The sequence below is a fragment of the Petromyzon marinus genome, chromosome 63 (assembly GCF_048934315.1).
Source record: "Petromyzon marinus isolate PM22_M1 ecotype Great Lakes invasive population chromosome 63, UKy_Petmar_22M1.pri1.0, whole genome shotgun sequence".
Lineage (NCBI taxonomy): Eukaryota > Metazoa > Chordata > Hyperoartia > Petromyzontiformes > Petromyzontidae > Petromyzon > Petromyzon marinus.
This window is the reverse complement of record NC_133729.1, coordinates 3,075,033-3,100,170: the sequence shown is the minus strand read 5'-3', so window position 1 is coordinate 3,100,170 and position 25,138 is coordinate 3,075,033. Positions and strand designations below refer to the sequence as shown.

General features: G+C 54.2%; 1 protein-coding gene and 1 long non-coding RNA gene across 2 annotated transcripts in view; one reads left to right on the top strand and one right to left on the bottom strand.

Moving 5' to 3' along the window:
* The window catches only part of LOC142906308 (uncharacterized), a 28,592-nt gene extending 26,021 nt beyond the window's left edge, over positions 1-2,571 (bottom strand). The window contains exon 1 of the long non-coding RNA XR_012930141.1: positions 2,483-2,571. This is a non-coding gene — a long non-coding RNA (uncharacterized LOC142906308). The remainder of the gene's footprint in view (positions 1-2,482) is intronic.
* Positions 1,765-24,216, top strand: ICE1 (interactor of little elongation complex ELL subunit 1). The gene is made up of 20 exons (XM_076053862.1): positions 1,765-2,624; positions 6,519-6,577; positions 6,823-6,858; positions 7,382-7,399; positions 7,585-7,696; positions 8,127-8,203; positions 8,928-8,965; positions 9,211-9,293; positions 10,427-10,457; positions 11,569-11,625; positions 11,743-11,841; positions 15,221-15,268; positions 16,053-16,624; positions 16,717-19,701; positions 20,560-20,779; positions 21,093-21,253; positions 22,267-22,454; positions 22,607-22,725; positions 22,999-23,097; positions 23,223-24,216. Exons 1-20 carry the CDS (start codon positions 2,538-2,540, stop codon positions 23,396-23,398), a joined length of 5,265 nt encoding a protein of 1,754 aa, XP_075909977.1. The 5' UTR covers positions 1,765-2,537; the 3' UTR covers positions 23,399-24,216.
* The last annotated feature ends 922 nt before the right edge of the window (positions 24,217-25,138 follow it).

Sequence of the window (25,138 nt, the reverse complement as noted above, 5' to 3'; positions counted from 1 at the left end):
AAAAAAAATAAAAAAATAAAACAACGCAATTAGCTCTGTTCTTCACCTGAGGACGGCAGCTTGCGTTGTGGCTGAACACGTCGTGAGAATTTTATTTTATTATGTTTTATTTTTATTAATTTAATATTTACCTTCTACGTGACTATCGAAAGAACCAATAATATGAATCCCTGCAGTCACGAAATCTTTAAATCGAAAAAGGTGGAACTGCTGGATTATTTTTTTTTCAGCCTGAGGACGACCGCTTGTGATATTTTTATTTTCATTTAATTTTTCTACCTCGTGACTTTACCGAAATAACCAAATAGATACCTTTGCAAGGCATCAAGTAACCACACATGGTAGTTGTGGTGAACATTCAAACAAACATGCTCTGATAATAATGGCATTGTCTGATTGTCCTACACCAGAGGACAGCCTTGTTCTTTAGGGGCCGTCCATAAATGACGTCACGCGATTTTGGACGATTTTTGACTCCCCCCCTCGTTACAAAAAGTCAGACCCCCCTCAAATATGACGTCAGAAAGGTCTGCCCCCCCCCCAAAACCATATTTCCATTTTGAAAATAAACCATGCTTCAAATCGCTTTAAACTATTGTCATTGTAGTGCGTATTTAATGTGGCGCTGCACTCTGATGTTGTAGGAGAAAACATTTTAAAAAGTCTATTTAATTAAGTAGAACGTGTTGTCTATATTTATTTAAAGTTGCGCATTTTGATGTGACGTCACATTCCTCAAACCCCTCCCCCCTCGTCACACATCGTCACAAATGTCTGACCCCCCCCCCAGGTGCGTGACGTCATTTATGGACGGCCCCTTATGGCCTAGTCTCACCACCAGTGACAGACCAGAGAATCACGCCAAAAGGCGGACAGTACAATAACAATGCACGTGTCAGAGCATTATAGCAGGTCACACGAAAATCAATGTGTGTGGTGTAATACAGGGGCCATCCATAAATGACGTCACGCACCTGGGGGGGGGTCAGACATTTGTGACGATGTGTGACGAGGGGGGGGGGGTTGATAAATGTGACGTCATATCAAAATGCGCAACTTTAAATAAATATAGACAACACGTTCTACTTAATTAAATACTTTTTAAAATGTTTTCTCCTACAACATCAGAGTGCAGCACCACATTAAATACGCACTAAATGACAATAGTTTAAACCGATTTGAAGCATGTTTTATTTTTTTTGGAGGGGGGGGGGGCAGAGCTTTGTGACGTCATATTTGAGGGGGGTCTGACTTTGTGACGCCGTGTGACGAAGGGGGGGGGGTCAAAAATCGTCCAAAATCGCGTGACGTCATTTATGGACGGACCCACAGTATTGTGATTTACTGACATTTCATATCCTGTCGTGTTTTTGCGTCTTGTTTGCGGTTGTAACTTTCTGACCCCGTGCACCGACTGGATATCTGTTTTAAAAAAAGAGCTTTATAGTTCGTCGGATTCCTCCTGCAGTAAAAATAAAGATTCTGATTTTGAGTGTAAAAATAAATTATTTTCTATTCCTACGAGTTAGGTGCAATGAGTTATCATGCAAAAACTATTCAAAAGTTATAATAATAGGGGTTTTCCCCTTTTTACTGGCAACAAAACTTAAACCTTTTAACAAGGATCTATGTTACTGCATTAACCACAATACCTGCAGTCAAAATGCAAACAAAAACATACTTTTGATTTAAAGCTTTCGTGACTGCAGTGATTCATATTCTTGGTCCTTTCGGTAAAGTCACCACGTAGAAGGGAAACAATAAAATAATATTATTTTTACCGAAAGAACCAAGAATATTAAAAAAAAACATATTATGATAATATATGTGGCATTGTCCTTGAAACTGATTGGTCCACACCAAGGGACGGCTTTCTTTGCCAGTAAAAAGGGGAAAAACCCCTATTCTTATATTTTGGTACTGGCAAAAGAGGTCTAATGATATATTCAAAAGTTGTTTGCTTAATAAAAAAACCCCCACAATTCTAGATTTAAAGCTTTCGTGACTGCTAGGATCCATACTCTTTGGTTCTATTGGGTAAAGTCACGTAGGTAAAAACTAAAATAACAAAAATCACTCCAGCGCTGTCCTCCAGACAGTCTCGTCCCTTCACCTGATGAAGGCCGCTTGTGTTGTGGCCGAAACGTCGTGATTTTTGTTATTTTATTTTTTACCTACGTGACTTTACCCAATAGAACCAAATAGTAAAAAACACAATCGGTTATTCTGTTAACACGGTGAGCAAGATCGATTCCTGAAATCGAATACCGACCGAATCGATTCCGTGGCGGTTTTAATTCGTACGTTGAATCGCGCGCTCCAATAAACCCCCGGAACAACAAACAGCGCCTTTGATAAACGCCCTCGGGGCAGACGCGCTACGGACGCTGCGCTCGACAACCCCGACAGTTTATAGTTCATGCCCTCAGGGCGTCCAGTGGTAGCAATGCGAGAGCGCGGCGGAGCCTCCGGGCAGACTCACCCCGACTGTGCCCGCCTTTGAACGTCGCCTCGGCCGCGGCAGCGGGAGGGCTGCCATGATGCCCGAGGACCGCAGACCCAGGGAGGGCGCCGAGGACCCGCCCGCCTCGGACGTCTGCGGCGGCTGCGGGCTCCTGCAGGAGGTACCGTGGGCGAAGGGATGGGGGGTGGAGGGAGGAGAGACGCGGCGAGGCCCGGTCGAGGCCGCATAGGCCCGTCAGAGTGAGAGGACGCCCCGCGCGCGGCCATGTTGGTAAGGGGGTATTAGGCGGGGAAGGCCGCGCGTGCCAGTGGCGAGTGACGTCACCGGGCGCCATGGAGACGGCGAGGTCCTTCCCTTACAAAGATGGCCACCGCCTCTCGCCTGAGGAATTTCTTTTTTTACCGACGATGTAAATAGTCGGTTTTAAACACGTTAGTAAGGAGTAGTAGCGAGCAGACTTCCGCGACGAAATGTTACTCATAATAAAGGTGTTTTGGGTTAGATCGCTTAAATATAATTACGTCGTTAAACCCGCCACCTGACGCAATCAATTAGTAAGGGTTGTCACGTAAACAGAACGTGTCCAATCCATTACTGGTACAGCACACCGGTGTGTTGGAGAGTTAAATCCACTAGCACGTTTACAATCTCGAGTACGACGTTTCGCCACTAATTACAAACCGGCATCATCAGGCGGCAACCAGATTCGTGGAGAAATCCTCCTTCTGTTTCGGTCTTTAAACAGAGGGGTAAATGTGAGGGTCGTCATTTGCAAGCGCTTTGAATCTCTTAACGGTAAAAATTTTTTAGGAGATCCATAATCGTTTTTTTCTGGGGGTTATATCGCGTACATATAAATGCGTCGTTAACCCCGCCACCACCCGACGCATGTTAACGATGCGTTCATATTTACGCGATCTGAGCCCCCCCCCAAAAAAAAATAAACCTCTCGTGAACAATGTTGCTCGCGAAAGCCGACGACGTGTTCAGCTTTTTTGAGGAGATGTTTGCCGAAACTCGACTTTGTTTCGCTATCTTGATCGTGTTTAGTGGCCCGAGGAACTCCACCACACGCGTTATGCGAGGGGATAACTTCCCCCCCCCCCCCCAGCAAGTCCACACAGACGGGCCGCACGGACCCACTTGCTGTTACTCCTCGTTTCATCGTCGTCACCCTCCTCCTCGCAGCGGGCTTCAAAGTCTCACAGAACTGACCGGAACCACGGGCAAATTTCCATTCTCGCACAAACTCCTCATGAATGAGCAAATTTTCCATCTCCTCTTCCTCCTCGCAGCCCAAGCGGGCTTCAAAGTCTCACAGGACTGACCGGAACCACGGGCAAACATTCATTCTCGCACAAACTCCTCATGAATTAGCAAATTTTCCATCTCCTCTTACTCCTCGCAGCCCAAGCGGGCTTCAAAGTCTCACAGAACTGACCGGAACCACGGGCAAACATCCATTCTCGCGCAAACTCCTCATGAATGAGCAAATTTTCCATCTCCTCTTACTCCTCGCAGCCCAAGCGGGCTTCAAAGTCTCACAGAACTGACCGGAACCACGGGCAAACATCCATTCTCGCACAAACTCCTCATGAATGAGCAAATTTTCCATCTCCTCTTCCTCCTCACAGCCCAAGCGGGCTTCAAAGTCTCACAGAACTGACCGGAACCACGGGAAAACATCCATTCTCGCACAAACTCCTCATGAATTAGCAAATTTTCCATCTCCTCTTCCTCCTCGCAACCCAAGCGGGCTTCAAAGTCTCATAGAACTGACCGGAACCACGGGAAAACATCCATTCTCGCACAAACTCCTCATGAATTAGCAAATTTTCCATCTCCTCTTCCTCCTCGAAGCCCAAGCGGGCTTCAAAGTCTCACAGAACTGACCGGAACCACGGGCAAACATCCATTCTCGCACAAACTCCTCATGAATGAGCAAATTTTCCATTTCCTCTTCCTCCTCGCAACCCAAGCGGGCTTCAAAGTCTCATAGAACTGACCGGAACCACGGGAAAACATCCATTCTCGCACAAACTCCTCATGAATTAGCAAATTTTCCATCTCCTCTTCCTCCTCGAAGCCCAAGCGGGCTTCAAAGTCTCACAGAACTGACCGGAACCACGGGCAAACATCCATTCTCGCACAAACTCCTCATGGATTTGCAATATTAATTTGGTCAAATTACTTCGCAAATTGTTAACGGTGTTCAAAAGCTCGGTTCACAAAGCGTCTCGGCACACTCGTCAGGGACACTTGCGAGGCCTGAAGAGAAAATACAATCGGTGACGTTTCAGGCAATGGTCCTTCAACAGCATCGAAAGGCCAGAGAGGTAGATTTGGCATTCTGCTGCGAAAAAGGACCATTGCCCGATATGTCCACTATTACATTTATTTTAAGGCCACAGTGTTGTTGACGAGCGTGTTGAGTCGTGAATCTGCGAACGGTAAAGAACGTGGTCATGTGTTTTAGATTATTATATAAAGTCATTTGTCAGTCCACTTCTGGATGAAGTTCTTCTCCCCCCATGCCTTTGGCTCATGGGTTATTTGACCATACTTCACCACGCTGTGGCTTGGGGATGTGTGGGTGGGGGGGGTTTCAGTTTTCAGTTTCATTTATTTGGTATAGCCCTGTGAGCCATTCGGCTCTTGAATCGGGTGCAACCGCAACAAACAAAAAACAAAAACACGACCAAGAAAACATCTTAAAGTGACTATGTGACTGTGCAAACAGAAAATCCAGGAAAAAAACTGCAAAATATTCCTGAAAAAACACCGTGTACACCAACGCTGTGTGCAAAAATCCCAGTGGGATGCAAGTCAAACAACAACAACAACAACCACAAGACAACTTAGATTAAGGCCATCAGTGTAACTCCGTACTACAACAAACAAACATGCCCAAACCAAAAAACGTCTTCGAAATCACCAAAATAAAGCCATAAAAGCAATGTAACAGTGATCATAGGAACTGTGACCGAATTTTCACAATAAACGACATAAGCAACATGTAACACCAAACCCTGCAGCCATAGCCGGCTGCACGAGTCACACATGAGGACCTGTTCCGATATTACCACAAGACTTTGTCGTGACCACGAATCGAACTCGAGTCTCCAGGGTTTTTATTTTATTTTTTTACACAATAGTGCGCTCACCATTACCCCGCCGCTCCGCCCGTGTTGCAAACGCACACGTTGGAAGGTTTATCGTATTAACGCGTTCGTTTCACAAAGGGCGACCGAAAACGTGAACACTCGTGACAAGAGGTTGGGGACCCATGCGCCTGATGTGCGAGTGTCTTTCGACTGCAGCCAAGACATCGTAGACTTCATCAGGATAATTTCCCCAATGTCGCGATGACTCAAGCGGGCATGGAACCCATCGATGGAAGGATAGTGTTTTAATTAGATTTTGACAATATCTTCTTACCTTTGCACTTTTTTGTTACAGTTATAGCTAGGGTCAGTCAGACTGCTTGGGTTTCTGAAACAGGTGTCCTGTCAGGCAAGGTGGTCACTACTGTATAGCTGAGTATCGTTATGAATATGTCAGTCGTGGATCAACATCCCAGTGTAGAACGGCAGAGCATGGGCAATTGTTTCCGACAGCCTTCCCTTCCACTTGCCTGTGGTTTCTCGGGTTTCCACATGAAAACTGCGCGTTGAAATTTCTACAGTGTTACGAGACGTAATTAGCATGAACAAAGCTAAATATATATTACATTATTGATGACAACGGTGCATAGTCATCCCGCGGTGGGTTTTCTCCGATTTTCCTGCTGCAAGCCAAAACGGAATTTAAATGTAGTGAGGTTTTTCTGGACAATTAAAGGGCATTATTATTGCTGTTGTTGAGAGGGCACTGCTTTTATATCCTGTCCCAAGAAGCTGGGAGCACAACTGCCTCACCTGCCCGACCTTTTCTCAGTGGAGCTGCACCCCTGTTGTAACCTCTCTCCTTCGAGACCCGCGCTTGATTTCCCGGGGTACAGGGTTTGGTGCCTCTCTGGTGTTTTGACCGCCGCCCGTTTATGTGCCTCTCGCAGAAACTCAACGAGTACATGCTGACGTGCCTGACGCTCAAGCAGAAGATCCTGGACTCGCAGTGCGTCTGTGCCCACACTGCGTCGCCACCGCATTGCAGCTCGGCGGGACGCACGCTGCGCATGACATGGACACCGCGCACTTGGGACGCGTGACGCGGCGCGCTAACGAGACCCCCGCGCGCGCGATGGTTTCAGAAGCTCGGGCTTCCTGAAGGATGGGGATGCCAGAGTTGGGGGGCGGGGGGGGGCGGTGGGGTAGGGTGCTTCTGCTGTCTCGTTGACCCCTTGTTGTTTGTGTTCACAGCGCCATCATTGAGCAGTATCACAGCAAGTGCGACGATATCCTTTTGTGTGCGGTTCGCAGCACAGGCACGGCAGTTGTGTTCGCCCAGTGTCCGTGCTGCGGTGCGGGGAAGCGTTTTACTTGTCTGGGCCGCGATTGCTGCCGTGGAGACTGACGTGCAACCGCGTGCTGATAATAATAATGATGCCATTTACTCAGCGGGAGCCTCACTAAGTTTCAAGACTTTTTCAGGAGGGTCCTGCTACATTGTGATTAAAAGGCCGATTCCATGAATGTGTTTTTGGCTTCATTTGGGAGGAAGCTGAAGAGCCCAGGAAATGTCCACACACCAACAACAAGTATCCGATCCTGTACTGTCATCTCCTGGCCACCTCACAGTGGCGATTACTATTGCCTGCATTAAAGGTAGTTGGAGTTGGTGTCTCAGACTCGCGGTGGGAGTGAGTGAAGTGTGCGGATGGGGGAGTTGGGTCTGAGTGCACGGAGGGAAGGTCTGTGTGCCCTGTGTGTCGGGGAGAGTCCCGTCTACTGCCGTGTGGCTCCTTAACTCGGCCTCACAACTGCAGCAGCTGGAGAGGTAAGCTGTTGGCACGGATATCACTCTCGTGCTTTGTGATTACAAAAAAACGTTTTTTCAGAGTTTTGTTACCTAACCGCCCGCCGTACACGGTTAATGCGGCACTGTCGCTCGCGATTTGCGTGCAAAAAGGTGTTCAGGGCGTAAAGGATCGTAAAGAGATGCTGTGGGTGCGACGCTTGCAGGGAGAGTGGGGAGCTGAGGCAGCAGCTGCTGGAGCTGCAGACTCGCATGGCCTCTCGCGACAAGCACCCACACTTGCTGCTCAAGCTCACCGAGGAGCTGGAGGAGAAGAAGGTAGCAGGCAGTTTGGGGAAGGGGTGGGAGGGCAAAAGTGGCAGATGCCCTCCCCCCCCAGCCGTTGCATGTCGTGGATTTTTTTTTTTTAGATGAGCTCTGTGACGTGTTTTCGGGTCGCGCTGCGTGTTATTTGGCACGACGTCCGATAACTTCGCTCCACGTCTTACGGGAGAACGCTCCGTCAGCACGTGGAGCGATATATCGGGCACCGTGGCCAGCTCAAAAACACGTCGGCCAAGGGGGAGCCATTGCCTCCATCTCCCCCGCCCTTGGATCTGCCACCGGCCTCCAGGTCACGTGACCGCAGACCCATCGCCAAGCCACATGTGCTCGTGCCATTGCTCGTCGGGGGCATGCTGTGCTTCTTGCTGCGTGATGAGACTGCGTGTGCTGCTGCTGTTGTTGCTGCCGTTGCGTGTCACCGCAGAGCTCCCTGAGGATTTTTCAAGTGAAAGCCCGAGAGGCCGAGCAGCTGGGCCTGGATCTAAAGGCGATGCAGATCCGGTGAGACGCAGGGACATTAAGGCGGGTTTCCCCTTGGGCAGCTCCACGACATCGGATGTACATTTTGGGATACTTTCATTAAATGTGTTGCTTAGTTTGTATTGTCATGAAGTGGCTTTTTACTTGGGGGTAGCATGACAAGCAATTAGGACTGTGACTCTCATAGAAATAATGTGTCCACCTTGGCCTAATAAGGGAGAGGTTCTTATCGAAGTGCCGTGGTGCCGCGCTGGGATGGCGATGGTTCGTTCAGCTTGATGCACGTATTTTATATAAAACTATAGTTAATTTGTTTAAATGTACTTGCTTGAAGAGCTCCGAGAAGCCCTGGCATAAAGGGTACTATCTCAAGAGCAAATCATTATTATTATTATTATTACGAACATGAGGTTGCCACACTTGTCGAACCGCCCGCTGAAGAGAAAAACAAATAACAACTGCTGGGTTATTGAAAGGAAGGTGTCCATCATTTTTCTGACAACCTGAGAACCAAAACTAGTGCAGGGATGTCTGCAAGCAACGGCGGCGAGGTTGTGCCACGTGTGGTACTGTCGAGTGTTGTTCCACTAATTTCATTAGAACTGATTTTTGTTGTTCCTCGCCCGCACCTCCGATAAGCACGGTTGGCTACGTACGGTGCGGAAGAAGTTCAACATGCGTATGTACGTGCGTAGAAACGAACACAGACACGAATCGTTTGATCGCTCCGCTCGTGTCCACGCAGGGAGAAAAAATCTGAAGAGAAGATGAAGCGTCTGTCAGGTATCGTGGTTATGTGGGGCATCGCTCACGCACCGCACCCCCGTGTTGTACCGTCGTGGAAATGGCCCGCTCACCCCACACACCCTCCCCACGTGGGAACCTCGGGGTTTATATCGTGGTGGGTACCTCAGTTCGTATCACAGTGGGTACCTAACGTTGTATCACTGTGGCTCACGTCATCCTGTCTCCCCCTCCTCCTCCCCTTAACTCCTGCCAACTGCCCTATGACCCCCTGCCACGTGCAGAGTTAAACTCTAAACAGCACGAGGAGCTGAAGCAGCTGAGGCGGGACAAGCGATCGACCGAGACGCAGCTGAAGAAGGCGCAGGTGAGAAATTATTTCCATTCCTACCGGCACGTATCAAGATATTGAATGATAAAAAAATAAGATGTTACCCTTTCTGGCATAAATACAGGTACGTTAAAATGTTCAAACATCAAATAGATACCTCATTACAAGACATCGGGTCCGCATTAACCACACATACTTGTGGGATAAAAATCGAAATATGCATTGATAATGTATGCACTGTCCATTTTGATCATTCATGACAATTTAATTAAATTGGCTGTGTCAGGTAACGGAGGGGTCTTTAGTGCCACAACTTTAAGCTGGATCATTATGTGACCTAACCTGAAAGTCAATTATGATTCCTAATACCGGCCGCGGTAACCTACTTGTTCAATTCCACACAGTATTGCTACTGTAGGGACCTCAGAGCAAATAGCTGTGAATGTGCCAACTCTCGTATCATATTTCAGACGCTAAGTGGATCCGAGCCTGATTAGTGCTTGGATGGGTGACCTCCAGTGGGTGACCACCAGTGCATACCAGGTGCTGCAGGCTCAGGGCTCGGAGCTGACCATAGGAGGGCAGTACAGCAGTGGGTTCAGTTCACGCATAGATGCAATGCAGTGCGTTTGTGTGTGGGTTGAATCTATCTGAGCCGAACTCTTGAGTGTTAAACTACTCAACTATTTTTATTTTAGCAGGTAGGGCCTGCTGAGCTACATCGCTGTTTTTCAGAAGCGACCTGGCCTCAAATGATAGCTCAATGAAGCAGATTATCACGTGGACATTTGCAGCATCCAGATACTCGAAACGAGTGTTGATTTTAAGTGTGGAGGGAAAAGCGGAGGACCCCAGAGAACAATCCACGCGACCATGGGGAGAACATGCATTCTCCAAATATACATGCGTCAGGGTTGAGATCGAATCTATGACCTCGTGTATACCAGGCAAGGTAGTTAACATCTCGTATGCTGGGTGGATTTTTCCCGGGTGCTGTGGTTTCCTGCCCCATCGTCTTGAGACTCGGTGAGGTTCTCCTGAGTAAACAAGGGAATGTCAATTTTTTTTTCTAACATCAATGTCAGCGGCTCACTGCTGCCATTGTTGAGATGCACAGAGCTCATTCGAAGTGACAATTGCTTGCTCGTGTTTTACTGTTGCCATCACAGGAGCAGGTGGAGGTGCTCAGGAGTAGACAAGGTACTGCCTGCTGCACTCCGCTGTGTCACCACAGTTGGGCCACGTGTAAAACGTGCTGGGCTGCAGGATGTGCTGTGGCTCACGGGCTTGCTGTGAGCTGTGGGCTGTGCTGTGGCTTCTGGGCTGTACTGCGTGTTGTACTGTAGGCGGTACTGCGTGTTGTACTGTGGGCTGTGGGCTGTGCTGTGGCTTCTGGGTTGTACTGCGTGTTGTACTGTGGGCTGTACTGCGTGTTGTACTGTGGGCTGTACTGCGTGTTGTACTGTGGGCTGTGGGCTGTGCTGTGGCTTCTGGGTTGTACTGCGTGTTGTACTGTGGGCTGTACTCCGTGTTGTACTGTGGGCTGTACTGCGTGTTGTACTGTGGGCTGCATACTGTGCAGTATGCTGCGCAATGTGCAACGTGCTGTGCATATTGTGCTGCGTATTTGCAGCGTGCTGTGCAGCGTGCTGTGTTGTGTGCAGTGCAGCGTGCCGTGCAGCGTGCTGTGTGGCGTGCTGTGCAGCGTGCTGTGTTGTGTACAGCGTGCTGTGTTGTGTGCAGCGTGCCGTGCAGCGTGCTGTGTTGTGTGCAGCACGCTGCGTGTTGTGCAGCGTGCTGTGCAGCGTGCTGTGCAGCGTGCTGTGCTGTGGACTGTGCACGAGTGAGTGGATGTGCAGATACGTAGGTGCGTGTGCTCTGCATGTGCAGTGCGCTGCAGAGAGTACGTGTGGTGTGTGGAGTGGGTGTGGTACGTACGCTGTATGTGTTTGCAGCGCGTGTGCTGTAAATGTGTGAAAGTGTAGTCGGCGTGTTGTGTTTTTGCAGTGTGGTGAGTGTGTGGTGTGAATGCAGTGAGTGCGCATTGTGGCGAGTTTCGTATGTGCAGAGTGTGTTTTGTGTGCGTGGTGTGCATGTCATGTGATTGCCTTGTGATGAGTGTGGGTAAACCCAGCACAGGAACTAAGTGTGCGGTGAGCATTGTGTTATTTGCTGCGTTCATATGCCGCGCACCGCCGACCTATCTCCGTGTGAAGGCCACGTCGCGTGTGGTGTGTGTGTAGTGTGGTGAGCGCGTGTGGAATGTGCCGTGCTCACACTCTGCACGCTACACACCACCCATCCCTTGCAGGATCCCCCCCAGCCCGAGGAAGACGGAGATCTGGAGCCATCCCCGAGGCAGGGAAAGGTAACTGTGCACATGCACACGCACGCCCCCCCCCCCCCCCCCCGTCCACGCCACGTGTGCGTGCGTGCGTGCCTGGTCGATCAGTGCTCACCAACACGCCCCATGTCCGTCCCGCAGTGCGAATCCGAGCGCTGCTCAGGGACCTGTGGAGCTGCCTCGAGGAACCGGGGGATGGGGACACCGAGGATTTGGCCCCCCCAGCCCCAGCCAGCAGCAGTGAGGATGTTACACGAACAGACGCGGAGACACAGAGACACAGATCCCCTGTGTGGCCACGCAGACTCGCTGAGACACAGATCCCCTGTGTAGTCATACAGACTCGCTGAGACACAGATCCCCTGTGTGGCCATGCAGACTCGCTGAGACACAGATCCCCTGTGTAGTCACGCAGACTCGCTGAGACACAGATCCCCTGTGTAGTCATGCAGACTCGCTGAGACACAGATCCCCTGTGTAGCCATGCAGACTCGCTGAGACACAGATCCCCTGTGTAGCCATGCAGACTCGCTGAGACACAGATCTCCTGTGTAGTCACGCAGACTCGCTGAGACACAGATCCCCTGTGTAGCCATGCAGACTCGCTGAGACACAGATCCCCTGTGTAGCCATGCAGACTCGCTGAGACGCAGATCCCCTGTGTAGCCATGCAGACTCGCTGAGACCCAGATCCCCTGTGTAGCCACGCAGACTCGCTGAGACGCAGATCCCCTGTGTAGCCATGCAGACTCGCTGAGACACAGATCCCCTGTGTAGCCATGCAGCCTCGCTGAGACACAGATCCCCTGTGTAGCCACGCAGACTCGCAGAGACACAGATCCCCTGTGTAGCCATGCAGACTCGCTGAGACACAGATCCCCTGTGTAGCCATGCAGACTCGCTGAGACACAGATCCCCTGTGTAGCCATGCAGACTCGCTGAGACACAGATCCCCTGTGTAGCCACGCAGACTCGCTGAGACACAGATCCCCTGTGTAACCATGCAGACTCGCTGAGACACAGATCCCCTGTGTGGCCATGCAGACTCGCTGAGACGCAGATCCCCTGTGTCGCCACGCAGACTCGCTGAGACACAGATCCCCTGCGTAGCCACGCAGACTCGCTGAGACACAGATCCCCTGTGTGGCCATGCAGACTCGCTGAGACGCAGATCCCCTGTGTAGCCACGCAGACTCGCTGAGACACAGATCCCCTGTGTAACCATGCAGACTCGCTGAGACACAGATCCCCTGTGTGGCCACGCAGACTCGCTGAAGACACAGATCCCCTGTGTAGCCATGCAGACTCGCTGAGACGCAGATCCCCTGTGTAGCCATGCAGACTCGCTGAGACACAGATCCCCTGTGTAGTCATGCAGACTCGCTGAGACGCAGATCCCCTGAGTAGCCATGCAGACTCGCTGAGACCCAGATCCCCTGTGTAGCCACGCAGACTCGCTGAGACGCAGATCCCCTGTGTAGCCATGCAGACTCGCTGAGACACAGATCCCCTGTGTAGCCATGCAGCCTCGCTGAGACACAGATCCCCTGTGTAGCCACGCAGACTCGCAGAGACACAGATCCCCTGTGTAGCCATGCAGACTCGCTGAGACACAGATCCCCTGTGTAGCCATGCAGACTCGCTGAGACACAGATCCCCTGTGTAGCCACACAGACTCGCTGAGACACAGATCCCCTGTGTAGCCACGCAGACTCGCTGAGACACAGATCCCCTGTGTAACCATGCAGACTCGCTGAGACACAGATCCCCTGTGTGGCCATGCAGACTCGCTGAGACGCAGATCCCCTGTGTAGCCACGCAGACTCGCTGAGACACAGATCCCCTGCGTAGCCACGCAGACTCGCTGAGACACAGATCCCCTGTGTGGCCATGCAGACTCGCTGAGACGCAGATCCCCTGTGTAGCCACGCAGACTCGCTGAGACACAGATCCCCTGTGTAACCATGCAGACTCGCTGAGACACAGATCCCCTGTGTGGCCACGCAGACTCGCTGAAGACACAGATCCCCTGTGTAGCCACGCAGACTCGCAGAGACACAGATCCCCTGTGTAGCCATGCACACTCGCTGAGACACAGATCCCCTGTGTAGCCATGCAGACTCGCTGAGACACAGATCCCCTGTGTAGCCATGCAGACTCGCTGAGACACAGATCCCCTGTGTAGCCACACAGACTCGCTGAGACACAGATCCCCTGTGTAGCCACGCAGACTCGCTGAGACACAGATCCCCTGTGTAACCATGCAGACTCGCTGAGACACAGATCCCCTGTGTGGCCATGCAGACTCGCTGAGACGCAGATCCCCTGTGTAGCCACGCAGACTCGCTGAGACACAGATCCCCTGCGTAGCCACGCAGACTCGCTGAGACACAGATCCCCTGTGTGGCCATGCAGACTCGCTGAGACGCAGATCCCCTGTGTAGCCACGCAGACTCGCTGAGACACAGATCCCCTGTGTAACCATGCAGACTCGCTGAGACACAGATCCCCTGTGTGGCCACGCAGACTCGCTGAAGACACAGATCCCCTGTGTAGCCACGCAGACTCGCAGAGACACAGATCCCCTGTGTAGCCATGCACACTCGCTGAGACACAGATCCCCTGTGTAGCCATGCAGACTCGCTGAGACACAGATCCCCTGTGTAGCCACGCAGACTCGCTGAGACACAGATCCCCTGTGTAGTCATGCAGACTCGCTGAGACACAGATCCCCTGTGTAGCCACGCAGACTCGCTGAGACACAGATTCCCTGTGTGGCCATGCAGACTCGCTGAGACACAGACCCCCTGTGTAGCCATGCAGACTCGCTGAGACACAGATCCCCTGTGTAGTCATGCAGACTCGCTGAGACACAGATCTCCTGTGTAGCCACGCAGACTCGCTGAGACACAGATCCCCTGTGTAGCCATGCAGCCTCGCTGAGACGCAGATCCCCTGTGTAGTCATGCAGACTCGCTGAGACGCAGATCTCCTGTGTAGCCACGCAGACTCGCTGAGACACAGATCCCCTGTGTAGCCATGCAGACTCGCTGAGACGCAGATCCTGAAAGGTATGCACAAAAAGATTTACAAACGAATTTCCCTACTGCCATTGCCTGCAAAGATGTTCAAAAGAATAAATGGCGACTGATCATTCTAAATCTCAGATCTCCTGTGTAGCCACGCAGACTCGCTGAGACACAGATCCCCTGTGTAGCCATGCAGCCTCGCTGAGACGCAGATCCCCTCTGTAGTCATGCAGACTCGCTGAGACGCAGATCTCCTGTGTAGCCACGCAGACTCGCTGAGACACAGATCCCCTGTGTAGCCATGCAGACTCGCTGAGACGCAGATCCTGAAAGGTATGCACAAAAAGATTTACAAACGAATTTCCCTACTGCCATTGCCTGCAAAGATGTTCAAAAGAATAAATGGCGACTGATCATTCTAAATCTCGCACGCCCGGTCTGAAACTGTAAGCAGCAGCAACAAGCGGTGTGTTTTTCCACTTTGAAGGTTTGTGCCTTCGGGAGTGATCTGCCGAATTAATGATGAGAGTGGATTGGCGGTGTTTGGTGGTGTGGTCCGTGCTTGTGTCTGCCCTGACGTGCGATCGCAGTGTTTACCACTTCCAGGAAGAAACGCACACGCAGCAAGGCCAGTGCCGGTATGACCACGGACGATCGTGCGCACGCACGCGTGCACGTGTGCGTGTCTGTGTGCATGTGGTGGGGGAGCGGTAGTGCAGCGTTTGGTGCACTGTACTTGGAACCCTGCGGGCTGAGTTTCATTCGGACAAACAGCCAATATCGGCGATGACTATCTGAATCTGTCCTGGGCCTCCCCATACGTCGACTCAGCCTTAAATGAGACCTGTGTGGTGTGTAACATTAGCATTCGAGAGACAAATGGGGGCTCGGTGTGGTGCTGGTCACCCACGCTCTTGTGTACCGCAGCAGCCTTAATTGGTGCTCGCTAACAGCTGTTGCGCCAATAGTCTGTTCAAGGCTCTATGGGGGATCTTTTTGTTTTCTTTGTGGCTGTGCATGCGGCGTACGTAGAGTGAGCATAGAGCGCTCATTACGTGAATGCGCAGTGTATGTGTTCGTGCGGGTGTGCAGTGCGTGTACTAGCGCAGTGCACACATGCAGTGCGTGTTCGCTGTGCATGCAGGGTGTGCGGCCTGCATGTCTTCTGGTGATATGCGTTCTGTGTCGGTGTATGGTTAGTGATTGCGTGAGTGGGTGGTGCGTGTGTGATGCGTGTGTGGTGCGTCGGTTGTGCGTGGTGCGTGTGTAGTGTGTGGAAGTACGTGGGGGTGCGTGGTGGTGTGTGACGTTTGTGCATGTGTGCTACGTATCAGTGCATGGCGATGTGCGTGTGGTGGCGCGTGTAGCTTGGTGTTTGTTGATGGTAAAGAGCTTAGCCGGACAAATCGCGTGCGCTCACAGTTGTCGGCGGAGAGACCCTCGGGGACAGGAGCCTCTCCCGCAGCGCGGCTCCCACCGACCAGGAGGAGGACTGCGCAACTGATGCCGCCACCGCCACCAAGCGCAAGCGGCGGAGGCGGAAAGTGAAACTCGCCAGGGACGGCGACAGCAACGTCTCAGCGTTATCGGAACCCGAGAGGGATGACGAGGGCGGCGAGCGGCACGGGGGCGACGCCGGGGATTCGAGCAGCCGGGCGCCGACGGACGAGCGGGGACTGTCGGCGGGGGAGCCGGACGAAGGCCTAAGCTCGCCCGAGTCCCCGGCGGCCCCCACGGCCAGGAGCTCCGAGTGGCAGAACCCAGAGGAGACGGCGGAGGAAGCCGAGGTGGACGGCGAGCAAGGGCGCGAAGAGGACGACTCGGAGCCGCGCGAGGCCGGAAACGCGGCGCCACGCCGAGCGGACGCCTTCAGCCGTGCGGAGGAGCTCGAGGAGCTGGCGTTGGAGGTGGAGGAGATCCTGGGCCTCGCCTCGGAAATGGGCCACCTGCGGCAGCCGCTGTCTCCACTGCCACGTTCGCCCGAGCCCAGACAGGTACCGTCATAACAAACGCGCTGGCGCACGCGCACCGCATGTGCGCCGCGTAGGGGTCGGGCTGATCCGGCCCGCTGTGCGGTGTGCGGCAGGCGTGGTTCGTTGACGTCTCGTCCAGCGACGCCGAGGGAGGCGAGGAGGCGGAGGTCCGGAGGAACCGGGCGGTCACGGCACCGCCGCGGGGAGAGTCTCCGGACGGCGCCGTGCGGTCCGCAGACGCGGGCACCGCCGGAGACGTGGCCCAGCGGGAAGAGGAGGCGCTGAGCACGGGAGACGGGGACCTGGCGGGAGAGCGGGAGAGGCACGATGGCGGAGACGCGGGCCTAGTTGGAGAGAGGGAGGGAGGTACGGAGGGAGATGTGAACCAGTCGGGAGAACGTAAGAGTTGGATAGTTGTGGCTCGGGCAGCTGTGGAGCAGATGCCTCCTGCGGTCTGCGCGGGTGAGGGCAATGGGAGCCTTTGCGGCCCAGAGAAAAGGAACCGTGGGGCTCAAGTTTCTGCCTTGGAGGCCTCGTTGGGTCCGGAGATAAGTGGATGCGAGCCGCAACCTGCAACAACAACTCCGGTGTGGCCGCAACCGGCATTCTCAACTCCCTCACAGTTAGAATGTGGCCAGGCAGGAGGTGAGACGGAAGCAGGGAAGGGCATCTTTGAGGCGGCAGAATCTGTGGACGATGAGAGAACTGGAAAGAGAGGTGATGAACACGAGAGCCCCCTGGAGAGAGCAAAGGAAAGAGGGAGCAATGGGGATGGAGTGGAGAGAGATGGACAGGAGGAAGATGAGAGAGTGGAGGAGGGAGTCAAGAGAGTGGCAGAGGAGGAGGACTATGAGAGCGTGGTGGAAGGAAAGAGCAAGCAGGAGGGAGTAGAGGGAGAGAAGGTGAATGAGAGATTTGAAGGAGTGGAGAGAAAGGGACAGAAGGAAGATCAGAGAGTGGAGGAGAAGGTAAAGAGAGTGGTAGAGGAGGAGGAAGAGGAGGAGAGCGTGGTGGGGGGAGAGAGCAAAGAGGAGGGAGTAGGGCGAGCAAAGTACGAGGAGGAAAACAAAGCGGTGGAATGGACGGCCATGGTGGAAGCGGAGAGTGTGGGAGAGGGAGCGAACAATGGGAGCATGGGGAGAGGGGAGTTGGATCACGTGGAAAGCGTGGGGAGTGCCGTTGTCAGGAGTGAGGTGCTGGGTCACGTGAATGGGGAGAGCCATGACGAGCAGAAGGGCTCGGAGAGTGTTGAGCTGGTGCACGGTGACAGCGAGGAGCGGAAGATCTCGGAGGTGAACACGGAGAGCGCCGAGTTGGACCTTGCTGACGGTGGGGCGAGTGAGAGCGGAGAAAAGAGCACGGAGGAGGAGTTCGTTCACGTTGTTGCGAGTAAGAAGGGGGAGAGTGCGGAGGCGAGCACAGGGAGAGGGCTGTTGGGTTGCATTGGGGGTGCGGGCAGCACGAGCACAGAGCAGAGTTCGGGGAGCATTGAGTTGGTTCCCCTTGAGAGTACGCAGAGTGAGAGCGTGGAGGAGAGCACAGCGGGAGTGGAGTCGGCCGGTTTTGAGAGCGAGGAGAGCGTGGGGATCATGGCCGTCGGCACGGGGTCCATCCAGCGCAAGGTGCGGAGGCTGCGCAGTGGGAGCCGCCTACAGCTGCTCCCCTCCTGCTCTTCGGCCAGAAACGGAAACGGCACGGGAAGTGAAACCTCCCCCGGCGACGCCGCCACCGTCGCTCCCGGGAGTCTCGGAGCCGCAGCGGTGCAGCCGAAGAGGAAGCGCGGGCGACCCCCGAAGAATAAATCGGCGGCCGAGAGCGCGTCGACGCCAAGCCCGGGAAGCCCCGAAGCAGCGGGGACGGCTCGCCAAGCCTCCCGCTCGGAGCGATACGATGCCGACGAGGAGGATGAAGCGGCGGTGGTCCCACCGGGACCCGTGTCAGACTCGCCGCTGGTGGAGAAGGTGTTCAGAGAGATGTGTCTGTCTCCGCTGGCCCTGCTCGACCCCCTGCTCGCTACCCCGGTCCGGCCGACCGGGCAGCGTCTGCACGACGGGCCGCCGCGGGGGGGGGTCGCCACGGACCGCGGGGAGGCCTCGGCACCGTCCGCGGGTGGATCCTCGCCGCCGCCGCGGCCACTGCCGGCGTCCAGCCCCGGCGGCGGCGGCGGCGGCGGCGACGGCGGCAGAAGCCCCGCGACGTTTCCGTCGCCGCTGCAGTTCTCGGCGAGCACGCCCAAGGGGGCGCTGCGCGTGCCGGGCTGGAGGATGTCGCGTCGCCAGCAGCAGCAGCCGGCGGCGGCGGCGGCGGCGGCGAGTGTGGCGGCGGCGGCGGTGGCGCAGGGCGAGAACGTGCTGCGCGCGCTTGACTCGATGTACCCGACGCTGTCGGGGCAGGCGCGCACGTTGCGCATCCTTCGCGGGGACGGGCCGCTCTACCGTGACGTGGCACCAGCGGGGCTCCCCGCGGCCGTGTCCGACCCGCCCGGCGGGGGCAGCGCCGGCGCCTTAAATTCCGGCGCCGACCCGGGCGTCGGGAACGTCTCCTCCGCCTTCACGAAAACCGACTCCGCGTTGGAAGCGGCGGCGAAGGCGGCGGTGGCGTTGGCCAGCGAGGGCCCAGCCCGTGCGGAGGAACCCTCGGCGGAACGGAGCCCAGAGGAGAACGGAGAGACGGAGGGAGCGGCCGAAACCGCGGGGCCTACGCCGGGTCCGGCCTCGAGGAAGCGGCGGAGAGCAGAACCGGTGACTTTGCCCGAGCCCAGCGAACCCGGCTCCGCACCGCAGCCCTCCCCGCTGCCCGGCGCCGTAGAAAAAAAACGGTGCCGCAAGCGCGAAACCAACCCCACCCCGCGGGACCACGAGCCTCCTCGCACGCCAACTCCGGCCGACGGCACCCATGCCGGCGAGCGGGCGGCAGGCGTGGTGCTGCCGGTGGAGCAGGCGGACCCGCTGCGTTGGGCCGTGCGGCTCCTGCAGCGCGAGTGCTTCGACTTGTTCCCGGCGGTGCACGCGGCCGTGCACGTTGGGAACCTCCCGGTGAGGCCCATGCTGAGGCCAGAGGAGAGCGACGTCGTGCGAGCCTTCCTGGGCGAGAAGCAGGTACCACGAGGGGCGATGTCGTCATCGCCACCGTCACCACCATCATCATCGTCATCATCATTGCCATCGTCAACATTACCACCATTGTCATTACAATGTTTGCTTTCAACATGAGCATCATTTAATAATAGGGTTTTCCCCTTTTTTTCTGGCAAACAAAACTGAAACCTTTTACAAGGATTCATGTTACTGCATTAACCACAATACCTGCAGTCAAATGCAAACAAAAAACATACTATGGTAATATATGCATTGTCCTTGAAACTGATTGGTCCACACCAAGGGACGGCTTTCTTTTAAGCCTCGACCCAATTGGTGCTCGACCAGATGACGCCAGAAGGCGTACAGCTCAAAGACAAGGAGGTCTAATGATGTAGATGCTCACCCCGAGCCCTCATTACTTTGATAGTGCATTGTCTTTGAGCTGTACGCCTTCTGGCGTCATCTGGTCGAGCACCAATTAGTTCGAGGCTCAAAAGAAAGCCGTCCCTTGGTGTGGACCAATCAGTTTCAAGGACAATGCATATATTACCATAGTATGTTTTTTGTTTGCATTTTGACTGCAGGTATTGTGGTTAATGCAGTAACATGAATCCTTGTAAAAAGGTTTCAGTTTTGTTGCCAGAAAAAAAGGGGAAAAACCCTATTATTACATTTTGGTACTGGCAAAGGAGGTCTAATGATGAGCATCATTGTCACCACCACCGACGTGCATCGTTATCATGTGTATGACCGTCGTTATTACCATCGCCAGTGCCATCACCGTTTCTCTAGCCATTATAACGAGAGAGCTTCCATCAGCATCCTTGATGTCACACACGGTGCTCCCAATCCACAAGTGATTCCTCAACTCCGCAGGCACAGTGTGAGGAGTTCCTGACCCGGGCGATGTCGCTGTTGATGGGGAAGGAGGAGGAGGCGGTGGCCGGGGAGGAGGAGGAGGAGGAGGCGGTGGTGGCGCAGGTTGCGCGCCCAGCTCTGCGCCACTCGCTGGCGCGCGTCTTGGTGGCGCTGTGGCGCACACGCGGGGACCTCGAGAAGCCGCGGCTGCTCTGCTACAACGCCCTGCTGCAGCACGGTGAGACACGCCTGCTCACACGTGCTCGCACACGCACATGCAAATGAGACTCCTGGTCCCTTGAGTTTTCCACCCGGTTGAACAAATAAACTTTAAACGTGCATCCGCACACTTTTGCACGCACGCACACACACACACACACGCACGCACAGGTGCTCACGGATGCTTGCCACATGCACGGTGTAACAGGGCCCTCTTGAAAGAGAGTCTTTAGATGTTCACGGATGAATTAATGACGTTCCTTTTAATGGTGACCGCTGCCATGTCCTTGCACACTCGCACACGTGCCGCGCGTGGCTGGGCGCGAGCGTAGATGGGGAGGAGGGAGCCCTGCTGGCGCTGTTTGTGGCGAGCACCTGGCGTGCGGTGCTGCTGTGCCCGGGCCCGGTGAGCCACGCCGTGCAGGCCGTGGTGCGACAGCGGGCCACGGGGGACCTGCTCAAGTGCCTCTCCGCCTTCCTCTGCTGGGGCCAGGTCAGGCGCAGCCACCCACAGAGGGCACCCGCCGGCTCGACATAGCCGCTCCGTTAGTGAAGGGCGGTGTGGAGATGTGTTTGCGTGTGTGTGTGTGTGCGTGCGTGCTCGCTAACAGCACTTGCCCCTACAGTCTGTTAAGGCTATACGGGAGATCTTTGTTTGTTTTGTGCGTGTGGGGAGTGGTGGTGTGCCGCTTGGCGTACCGCGCTACAAATTCGACGACCCGAGTTCGATTCCCGCTCACGGCCAATACCGGTGACGATTATCTGAACCATTCCTGGGCCTTCCCCGAGGTCGACTCAGCACTGGAGAGACAAAGGCGGCCGGGGGTGGTTCTGGTCACACCACCCGCTCGTGTGCCGCACCGGCTTTGTTAGGTGCTCGCTCACAGCACTTGCCCCAATGGCCTGTGTTGGCGACATGGGAGATGTTTGTGTGCATATATGTGTGGGTATTTTATGTTGGGAGTGGTAGTGCAAAGGTTAGCGCGCTGCGCTACAAACCCAGCGACCCGAGTTTGATTCCTGCCCACGGCCAACACCAGTGAATCGGTCCTAGGCCTCCCCTAGGTCGACTCAGCCTTAAATGAGTACCTGTTGCGATTTGAAATTATCGCCGCACGGGAGACAAAGGCGGCCAGGTATGGTGCTGGCCACCTGCCCCCTCGTGTGCCGCACCGGCGTTCATAGGTGCTCACGTACAGCACTTGCCCCAACAATCCATTAAGTCTACACGGGGGATCTTTGTCTTTGTATGCATATATGTGCACATGCACACGCTACTGCTCCTCATAGTTGCTCGCTCGTGAGTCTGGACGTTTGTTACAGCGCACAATTGTGCCTTGATCACACGTGGTAAGCCGTTTGGAATAACACTGTTTTAAGTCTGTTGTAAGGGTGAGACTCAGTAACAACACTTACCGCAGCAGTGTGTGAATGACTATAAGGGGCATCATTGGCTTTGCGTGTGTGTGCGTGCTTGTGCGTGCGTGCGTATGTGTGCATCCACAGAAGGCGCCACTGCCCGTAGACCTAGCCTCCAGCTTCCTCTTCACCCTGCAGCAGAGCCCCAAGGTCGGTTTCCAGCCGAGCCCGGACGCCGGCGAGGACCTGGGCGCCGACACTTGGCAGCTGGTGCTCGCCATTCAGCTGTTGTGCGGACACCAGGGCTGGAGCTGGACCCACGACTCTTTTATCAGGTGCCGGCACGCCGCACCGTCACTCACCGGAGCGTTCTTCCCAAGCCCCCCCACCCCCGCCTCTCCCCACGCCCCCCCCCGAATTGAGTCCCGCCTTTCTCTTCGCGTACCGCGAGAGTGCTGTCTGACCGCGTTCCCCGCCGTCTCTGTAGCAAGCACCTGTGGCCGGTGATGGGGAAGTGGACGCGGCAGCGGAGAGAGGTGGAGCGGCCGGGCTCGGCCGGGCCCCCCGTGCTGGACGCCACCGCTGCCGCCGTGCTGCGTCTCATAGGTACCGTAAGGTGGAGCCAGTGACTGTCTGGGCCGCGCGGCATGGGTCGACACAGTGGCCATGTCCCAATTCAACCCCCCCCCCCCCTCCGTGACTCGATAAATTGTCAGTCTGATGCAAGCGATGATTCTCTTTTGTTTCGTTTTTATTCTCATTACAATTTTGTTGCCCCCGTTATTATCCTCAAATATGGTACAAGTGTATGATTCGTAGATAAAATGTATCAAGCGCAAATACCGCGCAGTTGATCGTTTACTGCGGCGTGTGCTCCAGGTCGGCTGGGCATCGCGGGGCTTGCGGCCGGCACGCTGACCCACGTCCAGAACCTGCTCAAGGTCATGCTCACATTTCTGCAGGAGGCTCACAAACAAGGCAAGCGAGCATCCCCACAGCCCCACAGCTTCTCTCACCCTTACGCACCGAACCACGCCGAGTGATACTTCGGGCTCGCGGCGCCACTGATGCCTGCGCCGCGTGCGGGCTTGCGCGTGGAGCAGGCATCGCAGCCGGCGTGCAGCAGGCAGCGGCACACGCAGCGGTCGACCTCTCCCCGTGCAGCAGTGGTGTGGCGCTGGACGCCCTGCGGGCTTGGAGCGCCGGCACCACAGTGCCTCCGGCCCTGGCGCGAAGGCTGGTGCCGCTCATTCGCCACTGCGACTCCGGCCTGCCCTGACCGGCGCCAGCAGCTGGACGCCCTCGGAGCTGGGCTACCGATGGAGGCGCAGGAGACCTTGCTCCGACGGACGTACACGGGGGGGGGGGACGTGTTATCCATAGTGGCGACTCTGCAGGCGTGGGCTCGGCACGTGCAGTGGCGTCGATAAAGGCCAAGCGATGCGCTTGGGAAATTTTAGGGCGATCGTTGCTGGCAACGGTTGCTGCATGAAAACAATGTAGCTGCCCAAATGTGTACAAATCTGTGATCGCTGCTTCCCCTCGTGGGTAACTGGGATGGTGACTTTCCAATCAGGAGAGATCATGTGCTCCGTCATCCAGTTTTTTTTTTTTATCAAACACACTCGGTACTGATGTCGTTCGGAGTTGCCGTATTTGGTCATAGTAAATTAATATCTGGTTACAGATGTGGCACCGAATGAACTAAAATAATCCTGGTGTACGATGGATTTAATGGTTCGGTCGAAGTTGTCCCATAGTTTGGAGTCGGACCCCTGCGGGGGAGGCAGCAAGAGCTCAGCTGTGGCTCTAACCCTGTATGTGCACTACCCGGCAAAAGCCTGGCGTCGCTGGTGGAGGTGTCCACGTGCCTGCGTACGTGAGTGATGTGTATACTGTGTATATGAATGCTGCGGCGGGTTGTTGCCTTTGGCTCTGCGTGTACATAGTGATTGTGATTTTGTAATAACGGTGGTGGTGGTGGTGGCGCAGCAGCGTTCATCGTCTGTACAGGAGTGTGGGCTTAAGGTTTCCGCTGTACGGACTGTCAGTATTGTATTCACTGTGACATTGTTAATAAAATATTTGGTTACTCTATCCATTTGTTATGCTGTCCAGGAGTAAATAAACGATACACTTTTTTATTTTACCTGTTAAGGCCCACTGTGCTTATATAGCTCTTTTTCAGAAGTGACCTGACAAATGATAGTTCAACGAAGTGGCTTATCACGTGGACATTTATAGCAACCAATTACTGTAAACGCATGTTTATAAATGCGGAGGGAAAACCGGAGGACCCGGAGAAAAATCCCACGTGACCCCCGATGAGAAAATGCAAACTCCAAACGTAAAGTCGTCGGTGATTGAACCGACGACTTCCTACATACCAGGCGGGGGAAATAACATCTCGCCACCATAGCACTTCCACGTTGGCGAGCTATGTGAATCGTGTTTAGTGGGCGACATTGGGAAAAAAAAAGCTGTACACCAACGTAAACGCGGCTTGATAACATTTGCCAATAATGAAAGCACAATTTTACGTGTGCACATTTCGCAAATTTTTCGACGAGGAACTCTGAGGCGTGGAAAGGACGGGGACCTGAATGGGGCGAGATCCTGAACAGGTGAGATACTAAAAACAGTCAAGAGCCTTCGGTTGCTGCTTGAAGGCGGGTACAATGGGGGAAGAGTTCCAATTATAATTGGTGCCAGCTACGGATCAATGCTCAGGACGGTCTTGGTTCTGGGTGTTTTGTCGTGGTCGTTGGAGGTCTGTTCTTTCGCGTGGCAATATGCTTCAGGAGTCCGTAAAGTTGTTTTTGGTTTAGATCGCGTAAATATAAATGTGTCGTTAAACCCGCGACCACCTGATAGTCAATTAATAAGGCTTGTTACGTTAACAACACGTGCCAATTTTGGTTATTAAGTTACTCCATAATACAGTTTTTTTTGGGTTAGATCGCGTAAATATATAAATGTGTCGTTCAAACCCGCCACCACCCGACACAGCCAACGCAAA

Bases quoted from the DNA above. Each gene is read 5' to 3' on its own strand.
- ICE1 (XM_076053862.1), top strand. From the start codon at position 2,538: ATGATGCCCGAGGACCGCAGACCCAGGGAGGGCGCCGAGGACCCGCCC. The intron at 11,626-11,742 runs GTAACTGTGCAC...TCCGTCCCGCAG, and splicing joins CATCCCCGAGGCAGGGAAAG to TGCGAATCCGAGCGCTGCTC. The intron at 21,254-22,266 runs GTCAGGCGCAGC...GTGCATCCACAG, and splicing joins CCTTCCTCTGCTGGGGCCAG to AAGGCGCCACTGCCCGTAGA.